Source organism: Montipora foliosa, chromosome 3 (assembly GCF_036669935.1).
Source record: "Montipora foliosa isolate CH-2021 chromosome 3, ASM3666993v2, whole genome shotgun sequence".
In the NCBI taxonomy this organism is placed as follows: Eukaryota; Metazoa; Cnidaria; class Anthozoa; order Scleractinia; family Acroporidae; genus Montipora; species Montipora foliosa.
The window spans coordinates 17011505-17038312 of record NC_090871.1 but is presented as its reverse complement, the minus strand read 5'-3'; the positions used below and the strand labels follow the sequence as shown (position 1 = coordinate 17038312).

At 39.3% G+C, this 26808-nt stretch overlaps 3 protein-coding genes across 3 annotated transcripts; all 3 read right to left on the bottom strand.

The window, feature by feature from the left end:
- Nucleotides 1–382: 382 nt before the first annotated feature.
- Nucleotides 383–2778, bottom strand: LOC137994547 (neuropeptide FF receptor 2-like). The gene has a single exon (XM_068840131.1). It carries the CDS (start codon nt 2693–2695, stop codon nt 1583–1585), a length of 1113 nt encoding a protein of 370 aa, XP_068696232.1. The 5' UTR covers nt 2696–2778; the 3' UTR covers nt 383–1582.
- A 17190-nt stretch (nt 2779–19968) lies between these two features.
- On the bottom strand, nt 19969–21120 carry LOC137995321 (orexin receptor type 2-like). The gene has a single exon (XM_068840894.1). It carries the CDS (start codon nt 21118–21120, stop codon nt 19969–19971), a length of 1152 nt encoding a protein of 383 aa, XP_068696995.1.
- Nucleotides 21121–25833: 4713 nt separating this feature from the next.
- On the bottom strand, nt 25834–26283 carry LOC137995320 (neuropeptide receptor 22-like). The gene has a single exon (XM_068840893.1). The coding sequence runs from the start codon at nt 26281–26283 to the stop codon at nt 25834–25836; it is 450 nt and encodes a 149-aa protein (XP_068696994.1).
- Nucleotides 26284–26808: the final 525 nt, after the last annotated feature.

Below are 26808 nucleotides of genomic sequence, written 5' to 3'. Positions count from 1 at the left end.
ACCGAGCTAGCCCGGCTCATGTAATCGGCCCTTAATATGCATTTTTAAAATTCTGCTTTTTGGTAGCCTGGTCGTTCGTTTGTCACGTACACTTTTGTTTCTTCCATGTTTGCCCTAGTAAAATTACCTATTCCCGTGAAACGTTGGAAATCGGCCTGAACCAGTTGCTGTGTATTAAGATGTTTATCATTTAAGAAATAAAAAACGCGCTCAGTGCATTGTTAAGTTTAATAAGTTAAATATAAGCACGAAGGAATTTTTTTGCACAGTAGAGAATGCCGAGAATGCTAACTAGCCGTAATTGCGTCTCGAATGTTCTTAAAAATTCCCAAATGCTAAGATTACTCAACACGAACAAAAAGTTTTTTTTTTCCCGTACTTATTTAAATGTTAAGCCATAAAATAAATAAAAAATGAAAATAAAGTAAAATAATTAAAATTATAATGGGATAGACAAAGAAACAAAACAAAAGTCGAACTATGCTATCATGTTTCTATAAATCCACCGTTTACAAATCCATGTTTTACAAATCTACCTTTTAGAAATCCAATCCATGTTTTACGATAGGCCATTTTCAACGGAAGAGCCTGCTTGCGGGCTAGTGATTTCAGATAGATGGGAATGTACTTTCTTCCAGTTGGCGTAAAGTTTTAATATATGCTTTTACCGTGAGTGGAAACTGAGACCTATAAGTGATATGCTGTTCAATTTTTGCTGCGTAACTTAATCGTTTCCTTCGTAGTAAGACATGTAAGTAATCTTAAACTGCTACATTATCATTTTATTTGTGCAAGGTGTTGAGTAATGTTAAGACCATTCAAGCTTGTCCGCATCGTTCATTTTCTAATTCTGATTGCGAGCCGTATCAATCAGGTTTTAGGACCCTTGGCCCAATATTTACAACGTGAAGCTGCGTTTTAGTTGAGGTTCTTTTGGTTGAAACGGTCTACGAGGCGACGACTTAAAGGAGAACTCCACCATGGATATATAATTGCTCTGCCTACCCTTTCTCTCCGCCTTTTGTACACTTCTTTTCCTTTCTAAGCGAATATACAATGTAATATTACCAATTATTAAAAACTGGATCATTGGATAATGCAATTCCAGAGTTTTGATTGGCTAAGCCATCATGGGTTATGAACCATTATACCATGATCTACAAACACGGCAAGTATACGCGTGGTTTTTGGGGCCTTTTTATTTTTATTATAGTATAGTTTTCTATATTTTGGGGGCGTTTTTAATAAGACAATTATTCCAACTGAGGTTGTTGGATGTGAGATGATTATAGCCAACTCGGCGCTACGCGCCTCGTTGGCTATCTATCATCTCATATCCAACGCGCACTCATGGAATAATTGTTAAATATCAAATTCTATAGAAAAGGTGAGCAAAGTGGGACAAGTTTTGATTGTCTTTCCAAGCTTTAAAATCTTTCCTTGAAATTTAGTTCGTGCATAGCTCCGGTCGGCTACTTTGCAGATGGCTGAGATAATGAAGTTAAAGTTTGTTAAACTAGTGCTTGCATATTTAAGTCAGATTATCGATGACTTCTCCGTAGTCTATCTCGTGTGCGTAACTTCATTGCCGTGGGAGGTGAGTTGACATACCTACATCATTAGTTTCCACAGCTTCAATTACGTTTACAGATTTACAGCAACAGGGAAAAACGTTCTCTAGCACCAATTTGGCTCCATGGCGAAATTGCTGGTTGAAGATGAAGTAAATCCATGGGTTTATACCGCTGTTGGCGTAAGTCAGAAACCAGCCTGCAAACACAAAATTATGTTGGCCGCAAATTTCTATTGAACCAAACATACAGGATAAGATTACAATTATCAGAGGAAGACAGCAGACAATCAACACAGCGACAACAGCTACGAGCATTGTGAGAATCTTGTGGTTCATCTGCTCTCTTCGCTCTCGATTTGATGGCAGTTGGCTTCCTGGACTCTTAGTTCCGTTCAGTTTTATCGCGATGGCGATATAAATGGCGATAGTAGCCATAAGGGGCAACGCGATAACGATGGTGAAGCAAAACAAGACGTAGATGACGATAAATGACTGCAGCTCGAAATGGAGATTGCAAACGGGATATCCGGGCTCTCTCTCAAAAACTTTGGCCATTCTTAATGATGGTAAAGAGAATGCTGTCGAGAGCAACCAGATTGCAACAATCAGGTATTTCGCTTTCGCAAGAGTAATTTTTCTTTTCAGTGGATAAAACACCAGAAACAAGCGATCCAAGGCGATAGCAAACAGGCTAGCAGTGGAAACAAGCACGGATAATTGACCAAGAAAGAACGATATACGACACAGTACCAGGCCAGCAACTCCGCTGACAAGCCATCGATAGTGGTAGGCTGTTGTTATTGCAAACTGTGGCATGCAATATACAGTGATAATGATATCCCCGCAAGCCATGCTGAAAATGAAATAGTTACTCGATGTACGCATTCTTTGGTTGGCGTTCTTGAGTAATACTGCTACCAGTAAGGCGTTTCCGGATAACGAAAGGAAAAAGAGTAAAAGAAAGCCCGTAAGTTTGAATCCCGTGGCCAATTTGTCAATGTCGTTCTGCAACCACAGCGAAGCATTATTTGTTATGTTTGCACTGGTCTCAATGTTTGCGCTGTACACGGTATATCCTATAGATGTGGGTGTGCTGTTAGCTGTACCAGACACGTCTTCCATGGTCGACTTTTCTTTTAACGTATGAACAGTGAAACAACAGTGAAAAGCATTGAAACAACAAAATCTCTTTGGCAAGAGATTGATGAAACCGCTCTAAATTAAGAAAAATATCTTTTGTCACAGTTTTGCTGTTCTTAGCTCAGTATTTGATCACCTGTCCTTCAAGAAATGGCATCATTATTTGAAATTTGAAACTATGAGCAATTTTCCTCCCTCTTTCGTCCTCTTCTATTTACCTTGCATTCGTTCAGGTGCCTGTTTTATTTGTTCTTCAAAATTGGCTGGCTTTTAAGAGCACCGAGGCATTGATAAAAATGACTCTTGGAAGATGATTAAAACTTTGACCGATAATGGCAAACTTGTTAGATGACATAAATTAAAGCACCATTTTCAACAAGGTAATTAAAACGCAGTTAGGACTGTAATTGAGTGCTCAAGTTTCAAATTGTCCATTTGAAGATTTGGGATTTCAAAGGAGTTTTTAAAAGAGTGTACTTGCCGGTCATTGTAGCTTGCTGCTTATAAGTCATTTATTCACACCAGTGCTGCTTTGGAAATATCCATTGCAGGATTATACTTTGAAATACTTGTGCCACATTTAATTATAATTTTAAGCCTTAATTCACACACTGTTTTTATAATTACAAAATGCAGTGTTCAAAAAAGGAAATTAATTTCCGGATGATCGATGAACGGAAAGTGTTAGCTTAGTTAAATCAACGCAGTTCTATTCTCTGGGAAAGAAAGCCGCAACACTGTGGCAGTGAATCGAATACGTTTTTCCATTAAAAAACTCACAACGCTTTCATTTAATCCACGACAGACTGCCGATATGCCGCAAAAAGATCACCTTTCTTAATTAAGAGATGAAAAATAAAACTGGTACAGTAAAAGAAAACCAAAAGGGAGCTAAAACAAGTTAAGGAAGAAAAAATAATTATGTACGGCAGCTAAAAAAACATACACAGGAAATGAATGCATCAGAGCAACAACTTGCTTGCTGATAAAACAAAAGCCTCATTAAAGTTACGCGGAGATTCTCATTTAATTCTAAAAAACAACCCGCAGTGAAACGATTTACGATTTTTGAGAACAGATAAGTGAAGAATAACGATAGCCCCTGAAAAAAAAATCAAAGTTCTCAATCATATCATAAAAAATGAAGGAAAACGTGCTGAAGAGATGTTGGTTCCCAAGTCACTGATGTTTTGTTCACGTGAAGGAAGTCATTGTTTTTCCATTGAAGACGTCTAGTAATGATAGCAGGAGCCCCATTAGTGACTTCTTAATAACAGAGAAAGCTATAGAATGAAAATAAGTATTTTTCTTTCTTGTTGCTTCTGCATATCTGTCTATTTCAATTTATTTCGTGGTTTCCACAACGTAGTCTATCATGTCTGCCTGCCATTTAAAACTAGCAATAGTTTTCATTACATCTGCCCCCGCCTAAGATAATAAGGATGGCAGTTGAGGTGTTTTCCAATTAATATGTGCTGCACATTGTGATGTCTTCATATTATTTTACATGTAATTAGGTAGGTAAATGAAAGTGAAAGATGCAAGGAAAGGATGAGCAACAACAAACAGCATTTATTTTCAATATTTGGTACGCTATCAATTGTAAAGCAATTTACATAATATTGGAAAATGCCTTGAAAATATGACAGGATCATTCAATGACTAGAAGGCAACATTTCGTCGTGCATACATACTTAATTGACCGCTACCCATAGGGGTTTTCCAGGGCCAATGAAACAACGAAACGACGGAACAGAACAGCAACAACTGTTAAGAATCCCAACTGGCCGGAGGCAAACCAGTTGGCTATTTACAAGTGCAGCTGGGAAGTTGAGTCAGGGACTACCAGGATCAAATTCAACTAGTGGTCAGAGTGGGGCTTGAACCCGGGATTTCCGGATTTCAAGGGAAACGCCCTAACCATTCGGCCACACTATCTCCCTTTTTGATCCATGTTATTCTTTCCACGGTACCTTGAAATACCATAAAATAGGAACAAAACTCACTTATTATATATTATTCTATTCCGTCACCGCACTGAGGGCTCACATGAGATAGCATTGCGCCTGCGCAAACTCAGTGTGTTGCAGCCTGCTTGCCGCCTTTCAAAGCGAACGGACGACTATAGCGGAACTCCGCGCGCTCCGCATGACAGAGCGCAAAAACCGCTAGACATGCGCACTAGAATCACATCAAAACCCACCACGTCATTGTGGAAGCTGCCACGCCGCTGGCGTTCCTCAGAGAAAATGTGCAAAAGATGATCTGAATCTGCCATCATTCAACGATGCTTGAGAGCCGTCAGGGAAGAGATCGGACCAAAACCAGTTCGCCTAAACCAATAGAGTTTTTGACCAGCTTCGAAGCTTCATTTGACGTTCGTTGTTTAGAATTTTGCGTTTCTTAAGGTGGTCGGTTACTCTTTAAGCTCAGAATAGAGATATGTTGGAGGTAAATTGTTTCCTCGAAAAATATCAAATATGGCTTTTTTTTTCGCTGATATGGAAATTTTTGAGAGCTTTTTAAAGGTGGAATTTCGATTTCATACACCAAGAGAGACTTTTTCAAATCGAAGTTCGAAGAGAAGCAGGTGTTTTCACCGCTAGTGTTCGTCTTCGCACTTAACTCAATTTGTAACTGGTTTTATACAGAAAAGCGATGTTTAGTGCCTTATACTTGCACGCCACTCGATATAGTCTGTGGGGTTTTGGGGTCGTAAGTTTTCCTGAAATGCATATAACGTACATGTATGTTTTTAACTTCGAGTTAATATCTTGTCGACATTGTTCATGTAATAAGTTTTCACGCTTTATAAGCCAAGGCGGCAGAGCTTAGGAGAAAATGGGGGAATCCACTCAAAAGAGACACTTGTAAATATCACTGGCAGTACTAAATCCTAACATTACTCAACAACAATAACAATATTATTTGTGTTTCTTTAATATTTGTTTTTCTTTAATATATGTTTTAAAACTAAAGGAGACACTACATTTAGTTCTCTTGCCGTGCACCATACAATTTCACAAGTCACTAGTCAACCACTGAATAAAAGGAGGAAAGAACTTATATGATCCAGGCAAAATGGGAAATTTCGGCGGTGAACATTCTCCAGACCTGTTTGAAGATATCTTCCATGCTACAATGTATTTACAATAATGAAAAGGATTTTTCGTGAACCAAGAGTAAAAGTAGTTGCTGTACTACTGCACAACTTCAATTTCTTTATAAATCAGGTATGGCTACCATTACTTACAATTAAAAACAATGATAAAACCATTACACAGAAAGTGAATAATGACAGTGTAAGCAAAAGGGGAAAGATAATACCTTACATTATTAACTTTTGAACCACCAATACTGTGTTTTTAGCTTTCTCATTGGTTCACTCAATCTCAGTTAACATTTCTTATAGACCACTTTCATAAATGGCGACCAACTTTACATTCTTTTGTATTTATGTTAATTTGACCTACTGCCCTCGTTTTAAAACAAACATTCTTTTGAAACTTGCTCCTCGTAGCGAGGTTAGTAGGGCTTATTAGCATTAAAACAAAAGAATAATTTATTTGGCCGCCATTATGAAAGAGGTCTATACAGTATGACATAATATGGGAACTTATTGCGTCAAGTGTTACCACGCTGGAAACTGATTGGCTTTAACTTTGTCCAAATGTTAAGAATCAAATGAAAATTTAATAAAACAATAATCATTGGATATGATTGATTGGTTAATCTCATATCAACATGCACGCGTGGAATTATAATAATATTATTGTTCATTATTGTCTTGTGCTACAGGAATTGTATGCTTATTAGTATAATTACTGTAAGTTCTCTGCACTGATTGGTCGTCATTGAGATGAGTATTATTACGTGACAATCACCTAAGCGGTTTTTCAAAACGGCCAAGCTGTTTTGTTGAGGTGATAGACAAATAAATTAATTGTTTTAAAGAAAATGTGTATTATTCAAATAATCAACTATGTAAGAAATTGAGTTGCTTCTAATGTCAGGCAAATTTAATTTATTGTTTCCGATATTCCCTCAGACTCTGTGAATATTGGTGAATGAATACCTCAACTTCATCTCGATTTTTATTAACCGATATTCACCTTGCCTTCGGCGAATAATAATTGTTAATAATTATTTGGTGTTCATACTAATTTTTAGTGTTAAAGAATTTTCAGTTACACATCTAACTAAAGCTGTAAGGCATATTATTATTATTATTATTATTATTATTATGTAATGTACCTAAAGTGTTTGCATGCTCCCAAAGTTTTGCTGCACATGTGTTTTTGTAGCCGTTTTGCAAACTCACATTTATATGAAAAACTTGACCAATATGGTTATTCTGTTACAGTAATGTACTGTTCTGGGCTGTTCCACAACTGGTCAGGACAATATTGCACACGCACTGAGTGGATGACGCTTTGATGCAGATTTCCTGGAATGGTTTCTGGAAAAATATTTGCGAGGAACAGCAACAAAACCCTCGAACAGATCGATGGCATTTAACAGTCAAGGTTACGTGACGTGGAAAATTGTAAATCCCAGGTGTTAAGAGAATTCAACTTTGTGGCTGAAGTTCACTCACAGTTCATCAGCAGCAAGAAACCCAGTGGACGATTTTATACGATCAAAGTTGTATGACCGCGTTAGAGTCCTCATTTTACGTCATTATTCTCTAGCCAATCAGCGGTTTTTCGCGCGCGCCGAAGTGTATGCCAATGTGACCGACAATGTGACCAGCATCACGTAACCATATCAGGGGCTCAAGTTGAGCTCATCGAGGCTCCCGTTGAGTTGACACTATAGCTAGTTTACAGCATACATCTTTGATATTGGACATCAATGTTATGGTCAATTGACACCTGTCAAAACAAGGCATCCGCTGACCAGTATAACGTGAGCATATCGCGAGCTCAAGTTGGGTCAGATAGAGGTTCAGCTGTTTTTATTTTATTTTATTTTTTTTGAAGTTGACCCCTGACCAGGGATTGGTTGTTGATTGGATCGCAGGCTAAAGCCGGGTGAGACACTCAACGAGGCTTAATTTTTCGCGCTCTTTCTGTGGCTCGACGCGGCTACACGTCCATGCTATGTCACCAAAAGCTCTTGACAGTCGATGCTTTTCGTGTTCAGGTACCTACGGTTTTGAAAAAATATTTTTCTTGCATTTTGCGCTGGTTTCAATAATATAGCTGTGGTCAGGACACACTGGTGGTTACGTAGTTATTCAAGTCAAGAATTGGAGGGATATAAACTTAAGCTGAGTGTTTATTTTAATTTGTTTAGGGCTGCTTTTAGCTCTGAATTGCAGTTTTTGGTACATGTCTTAAGATTTTTAATTTTAAATCTACTAAGGTTGCAAGATGCCTGGACGGCCTATGACAGAAGAACAGAAACGAAAGAAGAAAGAAAGAGAACGAGAACGACAAAACGGTACACCAGTAATCAAAGGCATGTGTGCCTTGACTGGTATGATCAGTAAACTTGTGGAACAAATACCTACGTTTCCGGTTGGAAACGAGTTGCTTCAAGAGGCTACTGATGCCTTTGCTCTGTTTGCTAATGCTAATACTGAGCTTAATCACAGGCGTAGAGAGTTGATAAAGCCTGACCTGCATCATGACTATAAGCATTAATTTTGTGCTCCTCATCCCTTGCCATCACAGATCAATTGTTTGGGGATGATTTACCAAAGCAGGTAAAAGACGTGACAGAAGTCAATCGTGTTGGTAAAAAGGTTACAACAAATAGTGGCTCATCCTCCAGGTCTCATTCTGATTCTAGAAATTCTAGAAATTCTAAAAACTACATGTCACACTCTTCAAGTCGTGGACGTGCATACCGTCAGGCCAGGAGGCCTTTTTTAGGCTGGGCCTTCCACGACCGACAAACAAACCCCCCGAGCGAAAGGATGACAAAGCAAGGAAAGTCAGACTAGACAATAAGAGTCTGCATCACGTTTCTAATGTTGATGTTAAGGTGAACAAAACTCTACCTGTGTCTATTGACGGTGTTGCTGGCCGACTGAAACATTTTTCCTCTCATTGGCAGAATATTACATTTGATCATTTTGTTCTTGATAGTGTGACTCAGTACAAAATTGAATTTGCTGCTGGGTTCCCACAGCAAGAGGCTGGCCCAAGGGAAAGCGGTTTTTCTCTTCAGGAACAACATATTATTCAAAAAGAAATTGATAACTTGCTGAATAAAGGAGCGATCAAAGAGACCACTCGCTGTGAGGGGGAATTCATTTCTACTATATTCATCCGCCCTAAGAAAGATGGCACTTATAGGCTCATATTAAATTTAAAAAATCTTAATGATCACGTGGAGTATCATCACTTCAAGATGGATACTCTACAATCTGCTATTAGGCTTATGAAACAGAATTGTTACATGGCTTCCGTAGATTTAAGGGATGCTTACTTCTCGGTTCCCATTGATGAGGATTATCAAAAGTTTCTCAAATTTAGTTGGATAGGACAATTGTCTCAGTTCACTTTTTTACCTAATGGTCTTTCTTGTGCCCCACGCCTCTTTACGAAAATTTTGAATCCTGTTTATGCTACCCTTATGAAGGAAGGGCATCTAAATGTGGGATATATTGATGACTCATATCTACAAGGAGATACAATACATGAATGTCAGACTAACATTACTGATACTTGGTGATTATTTGAAGAACTGGGTTTTATTGTACACCGGTGAAATCAGTGCTAAGAACAGTCCAGACACTTCTTTTTCTGGGTTTTGTTCTGAATTCTGTCAGTATGACTGTGTGCCTGCCTACAGAAAAGGTTTTTCGAATCAAAGAGCAGTGCAGTAGGCTTGTTTGCAGTGCCACAATGTCTATCCAGGAACTTGCAGAAGTTGTCGGACTACTAGTGTCTAGTTTTCCAGGTGTGCTTTATGGCCCACTTTTCTATAGACACTTAGAACATGATAAAGCCATGGCACTTAGACAAAATAAAGGAAACTACCAGGCACGTATAAAATTATCGCAAGAAAGCTTTTCAGGACAGGGTTGTTTGAAAGCCGATTAACTTAATCCAGGATTAGCGTAAACTTTGTTTCACGTTTTCCACTTTTTGGTGAAAGTTTCTTTGGCTCATTTTTGTTTTTCATGCAAGATTGACTTCCTCCGATGTAAAGTTTTGCCGAATATCAGCGTTGAACAGCATTTGGGAGTAGAGAAATAATTTCCTTGGTTAATTTTTAATCTGGGATTAGCGTTAATCGGTTTTTGATCAACCGGGCCCTGAACTACAGTGGTGGAGCAATAATATTGAGACAGCTGAATACCCTATTTGTACACCAAACTCAAAGATCGAACTCATGGCTGTATTCCCTGGTTTGAAAGCCCTCTGTATTAATATGACATCTGTACACATACGTATTTATTCGGACAATACCACTACTGTTAACTATATTAACTCTATGGGAGGCACAGATTCTATGGAGTTTAACTCAGTCGCCAAGGAGATTTGGCTGTTCTGTATTAAGAGAGAGCTCTGGATTTCTGCAGCTCATATCCCGGGGAAGAACAATATTCAGGCAGACAGAGAGTCTAGGGTCTTTACTGACAATAAGGAATGGATGCTCAGGAAAGACATTTTTCAAAACGTTACAGCAATTTGGGGGGAACCCACTATAGATCTCTTTGCCTCAAGGCTAAATGTGCAGGTCGCTTGCTATGCATCCTGGAGACCTGATCCTGGAGCAACTTAGGTAGATGCTTTTTTTGTCAGCTTAATGTTTTTTCCCCATTCAGTTTGATTGCTCGTTGCCTGCAGAAAATAGCAATGGAAAAAGCAGAGGGCATAATGATTTTACCTTTATGGCCCACTCAGCCATGGTACTCACAGCTGTTACATCTGGTCGTGGATGTTCCAAGGACACTTCCACAACAACTGACCACGCTCAAAATACCCGGGAGAAAACACGAACCACACCCGCTAATCAAGAAGATGGTTCTGATGGCATGCAGATTATCAGGGAATCCCTCGCAGTACAAGGGATTTCTCAAAAGGCTAGAGACATCACTGTCCAATCTTGGAGGCAAGGAATTCAAAAACAATACTCATTTTACATTAAGAGGTGGATTTCGTTTTGTCATAGACAACAAATTGATGGTGTTTCCCCCACTATATCACAAGCATTAGATTTTTTAGTTGAACTGTATGAAAGTGTAATAGGTTATAGTGGTATAAACACTGCTAGGTCGTCTTTGTCATGTGTTGTCAAACCCATAAATGGGATATCATTGGGCTCCCACCCTACGGTTACAAGGTTCCTCAAAGGTGTTTTCGAATCAAGACCCACAGCACCTCGATATACACAAACTTGGGACGTTGGCAAAGTACTCAGCTACCTTCAGACCATACCAAACTCAGAGGATGTATCGTTAAAGGACTTGACATTAAAAACTGTCATGCTAGTATCGTTTGTGTCTGGCCAAAGAGGCAAACCATTCATTACCTTAATCTTAATGATATGATTAGTTCCGAAACTTCCATTACGTTTGCATTGAGCAAACCGCTCAAACTTCGTATCCTGCTGATCCTCGTATTTGCGTGGTCACTACTCTCAAGATGTACTTAGCTCGTAGAAGGTGTAAACGTGGGGATTACAAGCAATTGTTTATTGGTTACTTGAAACCTTTTACGCCAGTGTCTAGAAGTACTATTAGCAGGGGGATTAAGGTTGTGATGTGCATCTCTGGGATAAATGTAGAAGTTTTCAGGCCACTCAGTACCAGGGCTGCAGCCACATCCAAAGCAAGTGCCAGCCTTGTCTCTTTCGATCAGATTTTATCTACAGCTGGGTGGAGCTCACTCTCCACATCTGCTAAGTTTTACAACAAACAAATTGATGTCAAGAACAGTTTTGCTGAAAGTGTTTTGCAGTCTGTAGACTAAGTGTTATATAATAAACTGTTCAGTACCGTCTATGGATTCTGTGTTGACTGTTTTTGCATGTGTGCAGTGTGCTTTGAAGTCTCATGTGAGCCCTCAGTGCGGTGACGGAGTTTGATTGTAATTATATTCGTCACCAAGCACTGAAGAACATAATAGGGTATGAATAGTTCATTATCCTCCTTGCATACCCATTAGCATTTAGTTATGGGAAAGTCACCCCAGATTGCGCCCCGCAATCGCCGTGGAATTCACTGGCTAATCCAAACAATCATACCAAATAATAAGCCCCCAACCTTACCCATCCTTAACCAAACTAATTTCCCACCCCTCACTCGTATGTTCTAACTTCCACCCCATGCTCCAGCCATTCAAGGACATCCTTTGCAGGTTTGTACCCGTCCAAATTTCTTTCCCAGAGTCCAATTGGGGTGCGAAGTTGACCAGATTGAAAAGAGTCCGGATCGCGAAAACTACAGATCCCGCAGGTTAGGAGTTTCCCCCTATGGGCAAAACGCTTGTGGGGTCATTCTCGCAACCTCGAGACCACAGACTTCCAAAAAGAAGGCGACACATGCTTAATACGGTGCCTTTACATTTTATTATTGTCAATTGCAAAAAACAAAGACAATCCAGAATTCCATTTCAAAACAAATCACTTTCGCTGATTACACAATCCTTAGCGCTCGTCCGAGCAAAAACGCGAGATATGTCCCTCCTTACCACACACCCAGCACTTCATCTTCGGAGGTGATCTAGGACTGCGATTGGTGCCACGCCTCTAGTACGGAGCCTTACGCGTCCGTCCAGTGAACGAACCTTGATTTACTGGGACGGGCCGTTTAGTTTCCTTAGCAATAACAATAGCCACCTCGGCCTCCTCCTTAGACGCCACCAGCTTTATTAATACCTGCTGAAGGCACGGGTTGTTCAACAACGGATGGCACTGCATTTCATAACGCGACGCTCTTTCATCTTTCCTTTCCTTCGTGACATTGACCACTTCATCAAGGGCAGCGATCGCAGCATATGGGTCAGAAGAGCCGCAGGACGCACAATCACCATCTGGAGAGTCGACAAAGCAGACTCGATTGCCGACGCATCATTTTTTTTTCTTCTTCACATAGGGCTTTTGTTCGCTTATAGTTATGGGCTACTGATTTAAGCAATTGTCTCTTATAGACATCTTTATAACATCGATTTCAAATTGGTGGCTCCAAAGGGATTCGTCTAAAACCCGCACTTCAAATATACATTCATTTAATTTATCGAGTCCTTCACCAGAACAAACGAGCCCAACAAATTGACCAGTGCCTTCAACCGTCCTCACATCGCAGGGGTCCACCTGAATTTTTCAGGTGTCTATGAGAGACAATTGATGAAATTGTCCAGATAAGTGCAAGGACCACTTCGCTCTCTCTCTTAAAGGTTTTTCGCACAAAATAAGGGGTGGACCACAGGGGTGGTCCATGGACCTGCGGTCCATGTTTTGTATACGTACCCTTGCGATCGGCACCTCTGCGCATGCGTGAATGATCAATGATTCGATCAGATGTGAATTTAATTTTGAATGTGATTGTTTCATTGGGAACGTAACCCTAGTATCAAATATTTTGAATAGCTGCTTTTAAGGTCATTTATATTCCCTTTTCTGGTGAATGTCAAAGTTATTATACTTTTTAGCAGTCACAACTCACCGATCCTGGCGTTGAAATAGTTACGAAGTTATGGATTTGCAATTAATTTGAGTTTAAGGCACGTTTTACCCCAGCCAAAATCCATGTTAGTTAAAATAATGTTTGGAAGAACAGAAGTGTAGGTACAGATGTATATAGACATCTATAAATTCAGGTTCGTGACTGTTTTTCAAATCATTTTTTTAGAGTATTGTTTTCTGGGAGCAATGATGATGTAATTTTGGTTTTAGGGGACTGTCATGTGTTGTTGGATCAAGAAATCTGTTTTGAGTCAAGTATGGTTGACAGTGGGTAGTTGTTACTGAAAAGGCTGAAAGGAAGCGTTATTGCGATGGACTTTTTTTGGGTTTTGCTAAAAGCAGGCCCGCGGTCCAGCGGCCCGCCACGGCCCACGACCCACCACGGCCCAGCGGCCCGGCGGCCCGAAGGCCCGAAGGCCCGAAGGCCCAGCGGCCCACGGCCCACGGCCCGCGACGGCCCGGCGGTAGCCCAGTCCTGATTTTCCACAGTTTTTTTGTCCAGCGTAAATCCACGCGCATGAACAGATCTGAATCGGGTGTTGGGCGTGCAAAATGGACGACGGTGAGGTTGAATAGGCCATTTCCGAGTTCATGTCTGCCTCCTCTTCAAGGCGAGTCTAAGTGCGAAGTTTTTCTTATGAAAATTAGTTTTCATTCATATGTAAAGTAGAAGAACTAATTACCATCACAAAATCTTTGCACTCAGACTCGCTTTGAAGAGGAGGCGGATATGAACTCGGAAATGGCCTATTCGTTTACCATTTTAATCATTTGAATCCTTGTTTCTGTTTGTTGTTGTAAACAGACGAAAACAACAGAGAATGACAACGTTTTTCACTTAGCAACATGCAACGAAAGAAAGGATCGAAAAGGATTGAAATGATTATTAAAATGGTAAACGAATTCAAACTCACCGTCTTGTGCGCCCAAACCCGATGCAAAGCTGTGCATGCGCGTGGATTTACCGCTGGACAACAAAACTGTGTGGGCCTCCGGGCCACCGGGCCTCCGGGCCGCCGGGCCGTCGCGGGCCGTGGGCCGCAGGCCGCTGGGCCTTCGGGCCGCTGGGCCGTGGCGGGCCGTGGGCCGCGGGCCGCTGGGCCGCGGGCCTGCTTTTAGCAAAACCCACTTTTTTTGGTTTAATACACCTCACATGTTTGTTGTTTTCTTAGATAACGAAATTTATTAATATATTATGTGATCTGGAGCTGCAACTAGAAACAGTGACAATCCCATGCATAAGGTCTCATTGGGTTTGATGACAGTAAAATAATTTTAGTAAAAATTATGTTTAACGTTGTTATCATAACCCCTCATCTTGGTCCTGCTGGACTTCAAACATGCTCTCCCATTTTGAACATGGAACTTGTCAATCAACCGTTACCGTTTTTAATATTTGCAATATGATCTCTGTGTAGATATCTGTCTGTCACATAGTTACGTAGTTTTAAGCTTTTATTTCCTGCAGTGTATCTTTATTATATTTAGCACATGATCCCACAGCAAACATTATTGATTTAATATTGACTGTGTTTGAATAAAGGATATTGTTGTCTTGTCTTGTAGATAAGGCAAAATAGCTTCAGTTGTATATTATTTGCATTATTATTTCTGAATGTTGCTTTTAAAGGGCAAACCATCAAGAAGTACTGTAAGAGCTGTCAGGTAACTCAGATGGGAATTTGACAGACCTTAGCTGTTATTCAAATTATTAGTACAGTTTTGGTCGTTAGTGGAACATAATATTTAATGGGACATTTTTAAGTGAGTGATTAACCCATTGACTCCTGGGGATTCTCCATTGACGAGTAAAATCGTCTGGTGTTAGACAGAGTAAAATACTGGTGTTAGACAGAGTAATACTAAGTATGGCCGGTTTAGGGGTGAACGGGTTTAAGTGCTCTTATTAGTGATTAATCGCCATGCTTTGCTTTGCTTTGCTTTGGCTTTTAGAACAAGGTATCAAAGTTGAAGCTGGTGGCTCAAGTTAGGTTAAAAAGACTATAATGGTATTTGAGTATTATTGTAGAACAAATTTGCCTATATCATTAAATTGATTAAATCAATGGGAATCCAAACATGAGGATGCAGTTTGCTCAGGAGGGGGTCTTCCCTATAACAATGGCAGGCCACTTATTGGAATTTTTTTAAAAAAAACCAGTAAAGGTAACAGAACCTTGTTTTGTGGACGTAGGCTAAAGAGATCTGACCCCTTAGAGGAACCAGTTCTAAAGTGACAAATGACTGGCATTTTATAATTGATCAGTAAAAGTTATTTGTTTGTGTACCCAATTGTCCTACAGTTCCAGTCATTTTTCAGATTGATAGCCTTAAATGTGCTGCAGCAACTCCGCCAGCTGTTTGGTCTCAGCATCATAAGCAGTACAAATCCACAATTTTTCGTCCAAAAAGGAACAACAAGAACCCCACCATTGTTTAATACTATCCAGGGACTAAAGCAAGGATGGAAATAGATTACAGTTTGAAAAAATATGCCCACTTTTTTTTACTTCTTACACTGCAATCAACTTTAATTTAATCATCCTTGGAAATGGTAGGAATGATTAGAATTCTTTAAAGCAATTATTGCTAAAAATTAATTGCACCTAATGTTGAAATATTTTTTACATATGGAAAGGTAACAGGAGTTATTTCTGCAAAGTCTTGTCCAGAAAACTCCAACATGGGATTACGCCCCTTTCAAATGTTGCTTTGTATGCTTTTGCTCAATGACTTTAAACAATTATTACAGAAATATGAAGTTATGGAGTTTTGTAAAAGTTAAATCTAATGGAAGGGGATTAAAATTATTGATACCACTGTGTTGCAACCAGAGTCCACAAAGAGAGGTTAAATAATTTATTGCACTGGAAGTATTTAGTAGGCCAGCATGAAATTTGTTTTGGATGATGGCACTGAATCTCCTTAAAGGCCCACCTTCAACCGACAGGCTTTTCTTGTTTTTGTTATGGAAACTCGTATTTCAGCCATGTTTGATTTGAGCTATTGAAGTCAGATGACAAGGCCTCGACCAATCAGACATTTGTCGCCAGTGAATTTGTGATAAAGACATGGTTGGCGGAGCAGCCTGCTCAACAAAGCCTTGAAGGGGCTGTAAAATTTGCTGGACACTTGCAGGGTCGTTCAGTGGGGACGGACGCTCTGACATATTTCAAACGATTCCGACCAAAGGTAGGCAAAACTGACAACTATGAATAATCAAGGCACGCTTATATACTATGCATGAGGACTAATCAGAAACCCATAAGGGTTGAAACGTGTAACGCGCGTTCACAGCTTCCGAATATTCAGTGCGAACTGATTGGTTGAATGTTTCAGTGCTAAGTACCATATTCGGAAACCCCTAGCTCTTGTTGTTCCAAATATGGTACTTAGCAAATTGAATATTCAGAAGCTTGTTTCCCAGCACACAAGGGGCCGTTACACGTTTCAACCCTTATGAGTTTCTGGACTAATGAATATTAATAGGGTATGAACAGTAAAACATGGATTTAAAACATGAATTTGTAAAACATGGATTTAAAAAAGGTAGATCTGTAAAACATGGATTGTTGCTACCAATTCATACACCTAAAATTATTCGTGCTTATTTTCTTTTTTGCGACGTTCTGTACGCTTTTTCACGTGTTTACTCGATTCACAGTGTTCACTTTTTCCTGTATTTGAGTTAACTGAAAAAGCTTGGTCCAGATGGGGCAGTTAATATAACAAAACATTTCTTTTCCTGCTATGAGGAATTTAAACATTTCAAGGACATAGCGCTTCGGCCATCATCACAGCTGTGGAACCAGGAAAACAAGAAGCTGTGAACTTAAAATCAATGTGGCGGAAAAGTTGGTGGATGTTGTGGCAAAATTAAGACAGAGTGGGAAAAAGGATCAACAACCGAAACTCCTATGCGACATAAAATGTCTTAAAAACGTTGTTACCTTTTTTTTTTTTTCGGAAAATGCCAAAAATTTGGGTCGGTCGGACGACGCGAAACGGACAAAAAAAAGGGGATGGCCTTAGATAGAATCCACTGTTTTAGTTGTCAACAAAGCAGAACCTATCCTTTTGCAAACATGATCCAAAAACGAAACTGTCTTGTCATTTCCTAACCTGTTTCGACAAACGTTTGCAGCTGTATAAGTAATGAAGCCTAACAGGGTTTAGTTTTCAATAACACATGCGAAATTAACCTTTAAATCTACCCGGAACAAACTGAATGACTTCATGATAAGAAAGCGTTGTCTTTTAATTTAACAACTTATAAGAGGAAACTGATTTAAGTTAACCGGTGTCAAGAGAAAAGATATTTCAATCTTATATTAGAAAGAAAACCTACCAAACAATAACAACAATAACACCACTTGCAAATGTGGTTCTCGAAGCGTTACTTTGAAGCGGCGGATTCCCCTTTCAACTTCTTGATTCAAACATGACGCTGCACTTCTCCAAATTTAAAACCCGCGAAATAGACGGACCCAAATGCCCCGCTTTTAAGCTCTTCTTTGGTTTTTACTGAGCTCCACGAGAACTCTGGAAAGTCAAATGCTCGTCGTCGTTTTTTAGTCAGAGTTGGAAGCTTAAAAGAATCCGCCATCTCTTTCCTCACACAATCACCTATCTTCTCCCTCGCAAAATTAAAACATGTAAAATTATTTTCGTCAAAGGTCTAAGGTTCCGATTACATGAACTTGGCGGGATGTCTTTCAGCCCAGTATTACATGAGGTGAGCCAGCCCGGCTTGGACTAATTTGGACAGCCGTTTGTCTCGCTAAATTGTTATTAAAATTCACCATTCTACAATGTAAAGAAGACTTATGGTTTGCTATCTTATTTATCCTTTAGTTAAACATAAAAAACGACTATTCGGTGGGCCATTTTGCTGTAAAATGGAGTAATGTGGTTAGAAATCGCTGGCCCAGCTAACCGGCGCGGGCTGTCCCGGTGAACGCGATTACATGGAAAAATCTCAGCCCGGTTAGTAATTCCAAACTTGATTTTTGGTGTTTTTGTCACACGTTCCGGGATCTCGGCTAACCGAGCCAACCCGGCTCATGTAATCGGCCCCTAATTTTCATTTTTAAAATTCTGCTTTTTGGTAGCCTGGTCGTTCGTTTGTCACGTACACTTTTGTTTCTTCCATGTTTGCCCTAGTAAAATTATCTATTCCCGTGAAACGTTGGAAATCGGCCTGGACCAGTTGCTGTGTATTAAGATGTTTATCATTTAAGAAATTAAAAACGCGCTCAGCGCATTGTTAAGTTTAATAAGTTAAATATAAGCACGAAGGAATTTTTTTGCACAGTAGAGAATGCCAAGAATGCTAACTAGCCGTAATTACTTCTTGAATGTTCGTAAAAATTCCCAAATGCTAAGATTACTCAACACGAACAAAAAGTTTTTTCCCCGTACTTATTTAAATGTTAAGCCATAAAATAAATAAAAAATGAAAATAAAGTAAAATAATTCAAATTATAATGGGATAGACAAAGAAACAAATCAACAGTCGAACTATGCTATCATGTTACTATAAATCCATCGTTCACAAATCCATGTTTTACAAATCTACCTTTTACAAATCCAATCCATGTTTTACGTTGAAAATGTTCAACAGAAGAGCCTGCTTGCAGGCTAGTGATTTAAGATAGATAGGAATGTACTTTCTTCCAGTTGGCCTGAAGTTTTAAAATATGCTTTTACAGTGGAAACTGAGACTTATAAGTGATATGCTGTATAGTTTTTGCTGCGTAACTTAATCGTTTCCTTTGTAGTAAGACATGTAAGTAACCGGCCTTAACTGCTACATTATCATTTTATTTGTGAAAGGTGTTGAGTAATGTTAAGAACAATTAAATTATAAGGTAAAAACGCGATCATTCAAGTTTGTCCGTATCGTTCATTTTCTAACTCTCATTGCGAGCCGTATCAATCAGGTTTTAGGACCCTTGGCCCAACTGATTTACAACGTGAAGCTGCGCTTTAGTTGAGGTTCTTTTCGTTGAAACGGTTTACGAGGCGACGACTTAAAGGAGAACTCCACCATGGATATATAATTTCTCTGCCCGCCCTTTCTCTCCGCCTTTTGTACACTTCTTTTCCTTTCTAAGCGAATATACAATGTTATATTACCAATTATTAAAAACTGGATCATTGGATAATGCAATTCGAGAGTTTTGATTGGCTAAGCCATCATGGGTTATGAGCCATTATACCATGATCTACAAACACGGCAAGCATATGCGTGATTTTTGGGCCTTTTTATTTTTATTGTAGTCTAGTTTTCTATATTTTGGGGGCGTTTTGAATAAGACAATTATTCCACTCGCGCTTGCTGGATATGAGATGATTATAGCCAACTCGGCGCTACGCGCCTCGTTGGCTATTTATCATCTCATATCCAACGCACGCTCATGGAATAATTGTTAAATATGAAATTCTATAGAAAAGGTGAACAAAGTGGGACAAGTTTTAATTGTCTTTCCAAGCTTCAAGATCTTTCCTTCAAATTTAGTTCGTGCATAGCTCCGGTCGGCTAGTTTGCAGATGGCTGAGATAATGGCGATAAAGTTTGTTTTAACTTGTGCTTGCATATTTAAGCCAAATTATCGATGACTTCTCCGTCGTCTATCTCGTGTGCGTAACTTCATTGCCGTGGTAGGTGAGTTGACATGTCTACACCATTTAGATTCCACAGCTTCAATTACGTTTACAGATTTACAGCAACAGGGAAACACTTTCTTTAACACCAATTTGGATCCCTGGCGAAATTGCTCGTTGAAAATGAAGTAAATCCATGGGTTTATACCGCTGTTCGCATAGATCAGAAACCAGCCTGCAAACACAAAATTATGTTGGCCGCAAATTTCTATTGAACCAAACACACAGGATAAGAGTCGAATTATCAGAGGAAGACGGCACACAATCAACGCAGCAACAACAGCTACGAGCATTGTTAGAATCTTGTGGTTCATCTGCTCTCTTCGTTCTCGATTTGATGGCAGTTGGTTGCCTGGTCTCTTAGTTCGGTTCAGTTTTATCGCGATGGCGATATAAATGGCGATAGGCATGAGGGAAAACGCGAAAACGATCGAGAAGCAAAACAAGAGGTAGACGATGATAAAGTCCCGCAGCTCGAAATCAAGAGTGCAAACGAGGTATCCAGGCTCTATCTCAAAGACTTTGGCCACTGGTAATGGTGGTAGAGAGAATACTATTGAGAGCAACCAGTTTGCAACAATTGCGTACTTTGCTTTGGTAAGAGTAATTTTTCTTTTCAGTGGATAAAACACCAGAAACAAACGATCCAAGGCGATAGCAAACAGGCTAGCAGTGGAAACAAGTACGGATAATTGACCAAGGAAGACTGATAAACGACACAGTGCCAGGCCAGCAACTCCGCTGACAAGCCATCGATAGTGGTAGGCTTTTGTTATTGCAAACTGAGGCATGAAATATACAGTGAGAATGATATCCCCGCAAGCCATGCTGAAAATGAAATAGTTACTCGGTGTACGCATTCTGTGATTGGCGTTCTTGCGTAATACTGCTACCAGTAAGGCGTTTCCGGACAACGAAACGAGAAAGAGTAAAAGAAAGCCCGTTAGTTTGAATCCCGTGGCCAATTTGTCAATGTCGTTCTGCAACCACAGCGAAGCGTTATTTGTTGTATTTGCACTGCTCTCAATGCTTAAGCTGTACACGGTATACGCTATAGATATGGGTGCGCTGTTAGCTGTACCAGACACGTCTTCCATCGTCGACTTTTCTTTTAACATACGAACAGTAAAACAACGCTTAGTTGGTTCGGCAATCAATAAATATGGAAAGTCTTCTTTAGGCGAAATCGCGAAGGTTGTTTTTGCTCTTTTCGAATCGATTACATCTTTGGCAAGAAAATTTTGAAACCGCTCTAAATTAAGAAAAATATCTTCTGCCGCAGTTTTGCTGTTGTTGGCCCAATATTGGTAAGAAATTGCTTTTGTTATTCAAATGTTCCAGCTACAGGAACAAAAGACCCTTTGTTTCGACAGCCAATGAGGCTCTGGTTGGCACATAATGACAAAAGGTGACGTTAACGATATCTTCCCTATTTGATCACCTGTCCTTCAAGAAATGGTACGTTCAGTGCATCATTATTTGAACTTGAAACTTTTAGCAATTTTCTTCCCTCTTTCCTCCTCTTCTATTTACCCTGCTTACGTTCAGGTCCCTGTTTTATTTGTTCATCAGATTTGGATGGCTATAAAAGAGCACCGAGGCATTAATAAAAATGACTTTTGGAAGGTATTTGTTATGTTAATATTACAAATACAATTTATTAATGGGTCGCCAAACCAGTCGGAAAATGGGTGTCATTTCTCCGTTTTTTCTTCCCGTGTCAGGAAAATGGAAACCTGTCTCTCCCCTGCTAAGTATTGGTGTTGTGCCTAGAGTATCGTGCGCGTATCTTTGGTAAGCTTCAGGGGGTTGTGGAAATGCATAGATTTTATCAGGTGGACGCAGTGCAAACAATGGCGACGAAGCCGATGTAAGTCGAATGATGTTTTATTGGATCTTTAAACAAAATATACCCTTTTGGAGCTCAATAATGGAACGTCAATTCGATAAACAACTAGCTGTGAAAAATGAATATCTGAAATCTTAAAAGCGACGAATAATGGGACGAATAATTGCATCTTTCGCCGTCGGATGGCAATATTTTGCGAATATGTAGTGTTATGGACAACACTGAAACCAAATGGCAAATTCTCTATTCTCTATTCTGGCTGGATATGGGTTTAACAAACTCAGAGAAAGAATCGAACACCTTGAATGCATCTATGTTTTTTGTTGTATGGCTATTTATATTTAAGTATTTTGTGCTCAACTCTGCGCAGTCTTCAGGTAAAAAAAAAAATTGGAAATGTGGCAGTCAAGAATTATTTGAAAAAAAACTTGTTGTCTATTTTGTAATCATTATTCAAGGAAAAGTTCTTCAGAAAAGGGTTTGATCCTGAAATTTATTTTGTTGCCTATGGTAATTAATTTTGATATGTCGATTGATTGGGTTTTTTGTTTTCACGCACGCAATGAAATAGGAGGGGTTTTTTGCCCTAATAGCAAATATGCTGTTTGTTTTAATACATTTTTCGCTGGAAAAGGTTTTTGTGAGGTTTTCCTTTGTGAATTCGTGATGTTGTGTAATATTCGAGTTTAATAAATTTGAATATGTGGGTTTTCAACCCACATACGCGAGAATATTTTATAAAGATGCATGACAAGAATTTTTTCTTTCTGTCAAATGATTGATAGGTAGCCAAGTTTTTAACGTCAGAAAAAAGATCTGTTTTGTCATTATAGTGTAAAATGAAGGGGAAGCCAGCAATATTTCTATACGTTCCTGGTTAATCCAATTTATTCCTACGACTTACTAGTGCGAAGATTGTTCACTTAATATCTCAAAACCCTGAATCAACGCAAAAAGACGCAGTATATTTGAATTCAATGCGCTACTGCCCTCAGAATAAAATACTTTAAAACGCTTATAAGAGGAAGGTTATCATAATCGTGGCTATAAGTTGAACTAAAGTTGCCAAGTTGTTATGGCAGAGACTTAACTATTAGAAGGTAATGTGAAGTGCTAGTTTTCTATCCATATAGACCAAGCATGTGACCAACCATTTGCGACTTATATCACTGACACCACTCCTGTCTAAGTTGGCAGAAGATTTGTAGTGAAGAGGTTTGTAAAGCCAGCCGTCCTAACCAAGATCGACAGCCAACAGTTCGGCTCCATTCCAAATTCGTCAACAGTACACGCTCTCATCGACATGACCCAGCGTTGGACCAATGACACCGATGGCAACGGCGCAACTACCAGAGTTGTTCTTTTCGAATTTAGAAAAGCATTTGATCTAATCGATCATTCAATTCTGGCGAGGAAGCTGCGCACCTTTGATCTGCCAAACTTGATCGTACATTGGATAACCGATTTCCTCCAAGATCGGAAACAGAGCGTGAAGCTGTGGTTAGACTGCCATTCCGAATGGCGAGCTATTCCTGCCGGGGTCCCACAATATGAAATGTAATATTACCAAATATCAAATTCTATGGAAAATGTGAAAAAAGTGGGACAAGTTTTAATTGTCTTTCCAAACTTCAAGATCTTTCCTTCAAATTTAGTTCGTGTATAGCTCCGGTTGGCTAGTTTGTAGATCGCTGAGATAATGTCCATAGACCTTATTCATAAATGGCGGTCACAATTTATAATTCTTTAGTCCAGGTGCAAATTAGCCTACCAAGCCTCATTTTAGAGCAAGAATTCTTTTCAATTCACTGTAGGGTATCGAGGCTTGGTAGGCTAATTTGCACTTCGACAAAAGAATTATAAATTGACCGCCATTTATGAATAAGTTTAGCTGGTAGAGGATTGGAAGCTGACACTGGACAACACACACGTGGTCGGAATATTATCGACAGACCTATCGAAGGCATTTGATTCACTCCATCCGCCATTATTGTTAGCAAAGTTGTGGGCTTATGGTTTCTCGGAAAGTGCGATAGACATGATGAGATGTTATTTTACAGAAAGAAAAAACAGGGTGCGGATGCGATCAGGAGGTTTCAGTGAATGGAGAGAAGGAAGCAGAGGCTGTCCACAAGGATCAAACCTAGGGCCACTACTTTGGAACATATTCCAAAACGATCTTGTTCAAAAAATTCACGCGGGTAGGCTTGCCATGTACGCTGATGGCCACCAAGTGTACTCTTCTGGAGAGAAGATTGAGGATGTAGACACAATCCTGAACGATGAGGGAACCCGTACCTCTGAATGGTATCAGCAAAACCTACCCAAGTGTAACCAAGATAAATTTCAAGCTATGAGTCTGGGATCAAGATACAAGAAAAAGGGAATGAACTTAATTAAGGTAATTCCCTTGAAATTGTTCTACTATCAAACTTTTTTGGAAACTTGGCATAATTAACATTCATGATATGAACATTAAAAAAATGCAATAAAAAAATGGGGTCACCGTGCTTGTTTACGCGTCAGCAGGCTCTTAAAATGGGGTATTTTTACTGTTTTCGCGTTAAAAATTCGAATCACCTTCATACAGAATTAAGTCTTGGTTACTTCAGAGACACAAATTTTTATTTTGAAAATAAAGCTTCTTTTATTTACATAAGCAGTATCGCTTCATTTACGCCGTCTTTCATTCTCTGGTTGTGGGAATAGTGCACTTTTTGGGACAGTTCCGTGGTTAGCTTGAAGTCCTCACCTTGGGTAAAATACACACAGTACGGAACTGTTTTCCAAAAAAAAATCATGTTCTACTATCAAACTTTTTTTCTTCTTCAAACATGTTCTTTATTAAACTGTTTTTAGCAAATACCTGAGAAAAAAAAAATCGGGGGTCACCGTGCTCGTTTGAGAGAAAATGAGCATTTATTTCGATATCGGGTTTAGTTTGAGCGAAATCTCCTACGTTTTGTATGAGCACGTGCTCATGTGCGCGCGCTAATGACGCGGAAATCGTGCGCAGTAGGGATGCGCAATGCAATACTAAGGAATTACCTTAAATATAAAGGACATTAATATAAAATCAAGTCCTGGGATTGATCTTTTGGGAGTAGCAATTGATGATGAATTGAACTTTACTAAGCATATTAACAACGTCTGTACTAAGGGGGCAAGGAAAGTAGGAGTACTTATGAGGTTTAGGAATTTGTCACCTACTGAAGCTAAATTAAGAATTTTCAAAGCTTTTATTTTACCTCAGGTTACATATTGTCATATAGTATGGCACCATTGTCGCTCGTCAGACAAGAGAAAGCTTGAAAGGTTGCAGGAGCGAGCATTGAGAGCTATTTACTGTGACAGGACTAGCACTATGAAGCACTTCTAGAGAAAGCAAGACTTCCAACGTTATGTAATCGCAGGCTCTAGGACAAGGCCATATTTATGTATAAAGTTAAGAATAATTTAGTTCCACCATATATTTCTGAACTTTTTAGTTGTGACATGAGTAGGTACAATCTTAGGAATACAGACGATTTCTCCTTACCAAGATGTAACACCGTTACATATGGAAGACATAGCTTAAGGTACATGGGACCTTACATTTGGTCGAAGCTTTACAAATCAATTAAAATGGCTGACTCTTTAATTGCATTTAAAAATCAAGTCAGGGCCCTTGACCTATCAAATGTTACGTCGAAAAATAATTGTGAAAACTGCAAGTTATGTAAAACTTAGCTTTTACTAATTTTATATTGTTTGTACATAGTTTTATTACTATTATTATTAGCTTAGTCTAATTAGTTTTAAGTAGGTGTCCCCAATTAGTTTTTACTTGTAAAAACTAGAACGATTCACACGTTAATAAAGTTATTATTAATAATAAGAATAATAATAATAATAATATTATTATTATTATTAAGGTCACTCTATAAAGTTCGTTAAACTTGTGCTTATCTTGCTTGCATATTTAAGCCAGATTATCTCTGAACTCTCTGTCTTCAATCTCGTAAGCGTAACTTCGTTGCCGTGGTAGGTGAGTTAACATGTCTACACCATTAGATTCCTCAGCTTCAATTACGTTTACGGATTTACAGCAACAGGGAAACACTTTTTTTAGCACCAATTTGGCTCCATGGCGAAATTGCTCCCTGAAGATGAAGTAAATCCATGGGTTTATACCGCTGTTCGCATAGGTCAGAAACCAGCCTGCAAACACAAAATTATGTTGGCCGCAAATTTCTATTGAACCAAACATACAGGATAAGATTACAATTATCAGAGGAAGACGGCACACAATCAACGCAGCAACAACAGCTACGAGCATTGTGACAATCTTGTGGTTCATCTGCTCTCTTCGTTCTCGATTTGATGAGAGTTGGTTTCCTGGTCTCTTAGTTCGGTTCAGTTTTATCGCCATGGCGATATACATGGAGATATCCATAAGGGGAAACGCGAAAACGATGGAGAAGCAAAACAAGAGGTAGACGACGATAAAGTCCCGCAGTTCGAAATCAAGAGTGCAAACGAGGTATCCAGGCTCTATCTCAAAGACTTTGGCCACTGGTACTGAATACTATTGAGAGCAACCAGTTTGCAACAATTGCGTACTTTGCTTTGGTAAGAGTAATTTTTCTTTTCAGTGGATAAAACACCAGAAACAAACGATCCAAGGCGATAGCAAACAGGCTAGCAGTGGAAACAAGTACGGATAATTGACCAAGGAAGACTGATAAACGACACAGTGCCAGGCCAGCAACTCCGCTGACAAGCCATCGATAGTGGTAGGCTGTTGTTATTGTTGTTGTTGTTATTGCAAACTGTTATTGCAATATACAGTGAGAATGATATCCCCGCAAGCCATGCTGAAAATGAAATAGTTACTCGGTGTACGCATTCTGTGATTGGCGTTCTTGAGTAATACTGCTACCAGTAAGGCGTTTCC

Coding starts and splice junctions, on each gene's coding strand:
- LOC137994547 (XM_068840131.1), bottom strand. CDS start 2,695: ATGGAAGACGTGTCTGGTACAGCTAACAGCACACCCACATCTATAGGA.
- LOC137995321 (XM_068840894.1), bottom strand. CDS start 21,120: ATGGAAGACGTGTCTGGTACAGCTAACAGCGCACCCATATCTATAGCG.
- LOC137995320 (XM_068840893.1), bottom strand. CDS start 26,283: ATGGCGATAAAACTGAACCGAACTAAGAGACCAGGAAACCAACTCTCA.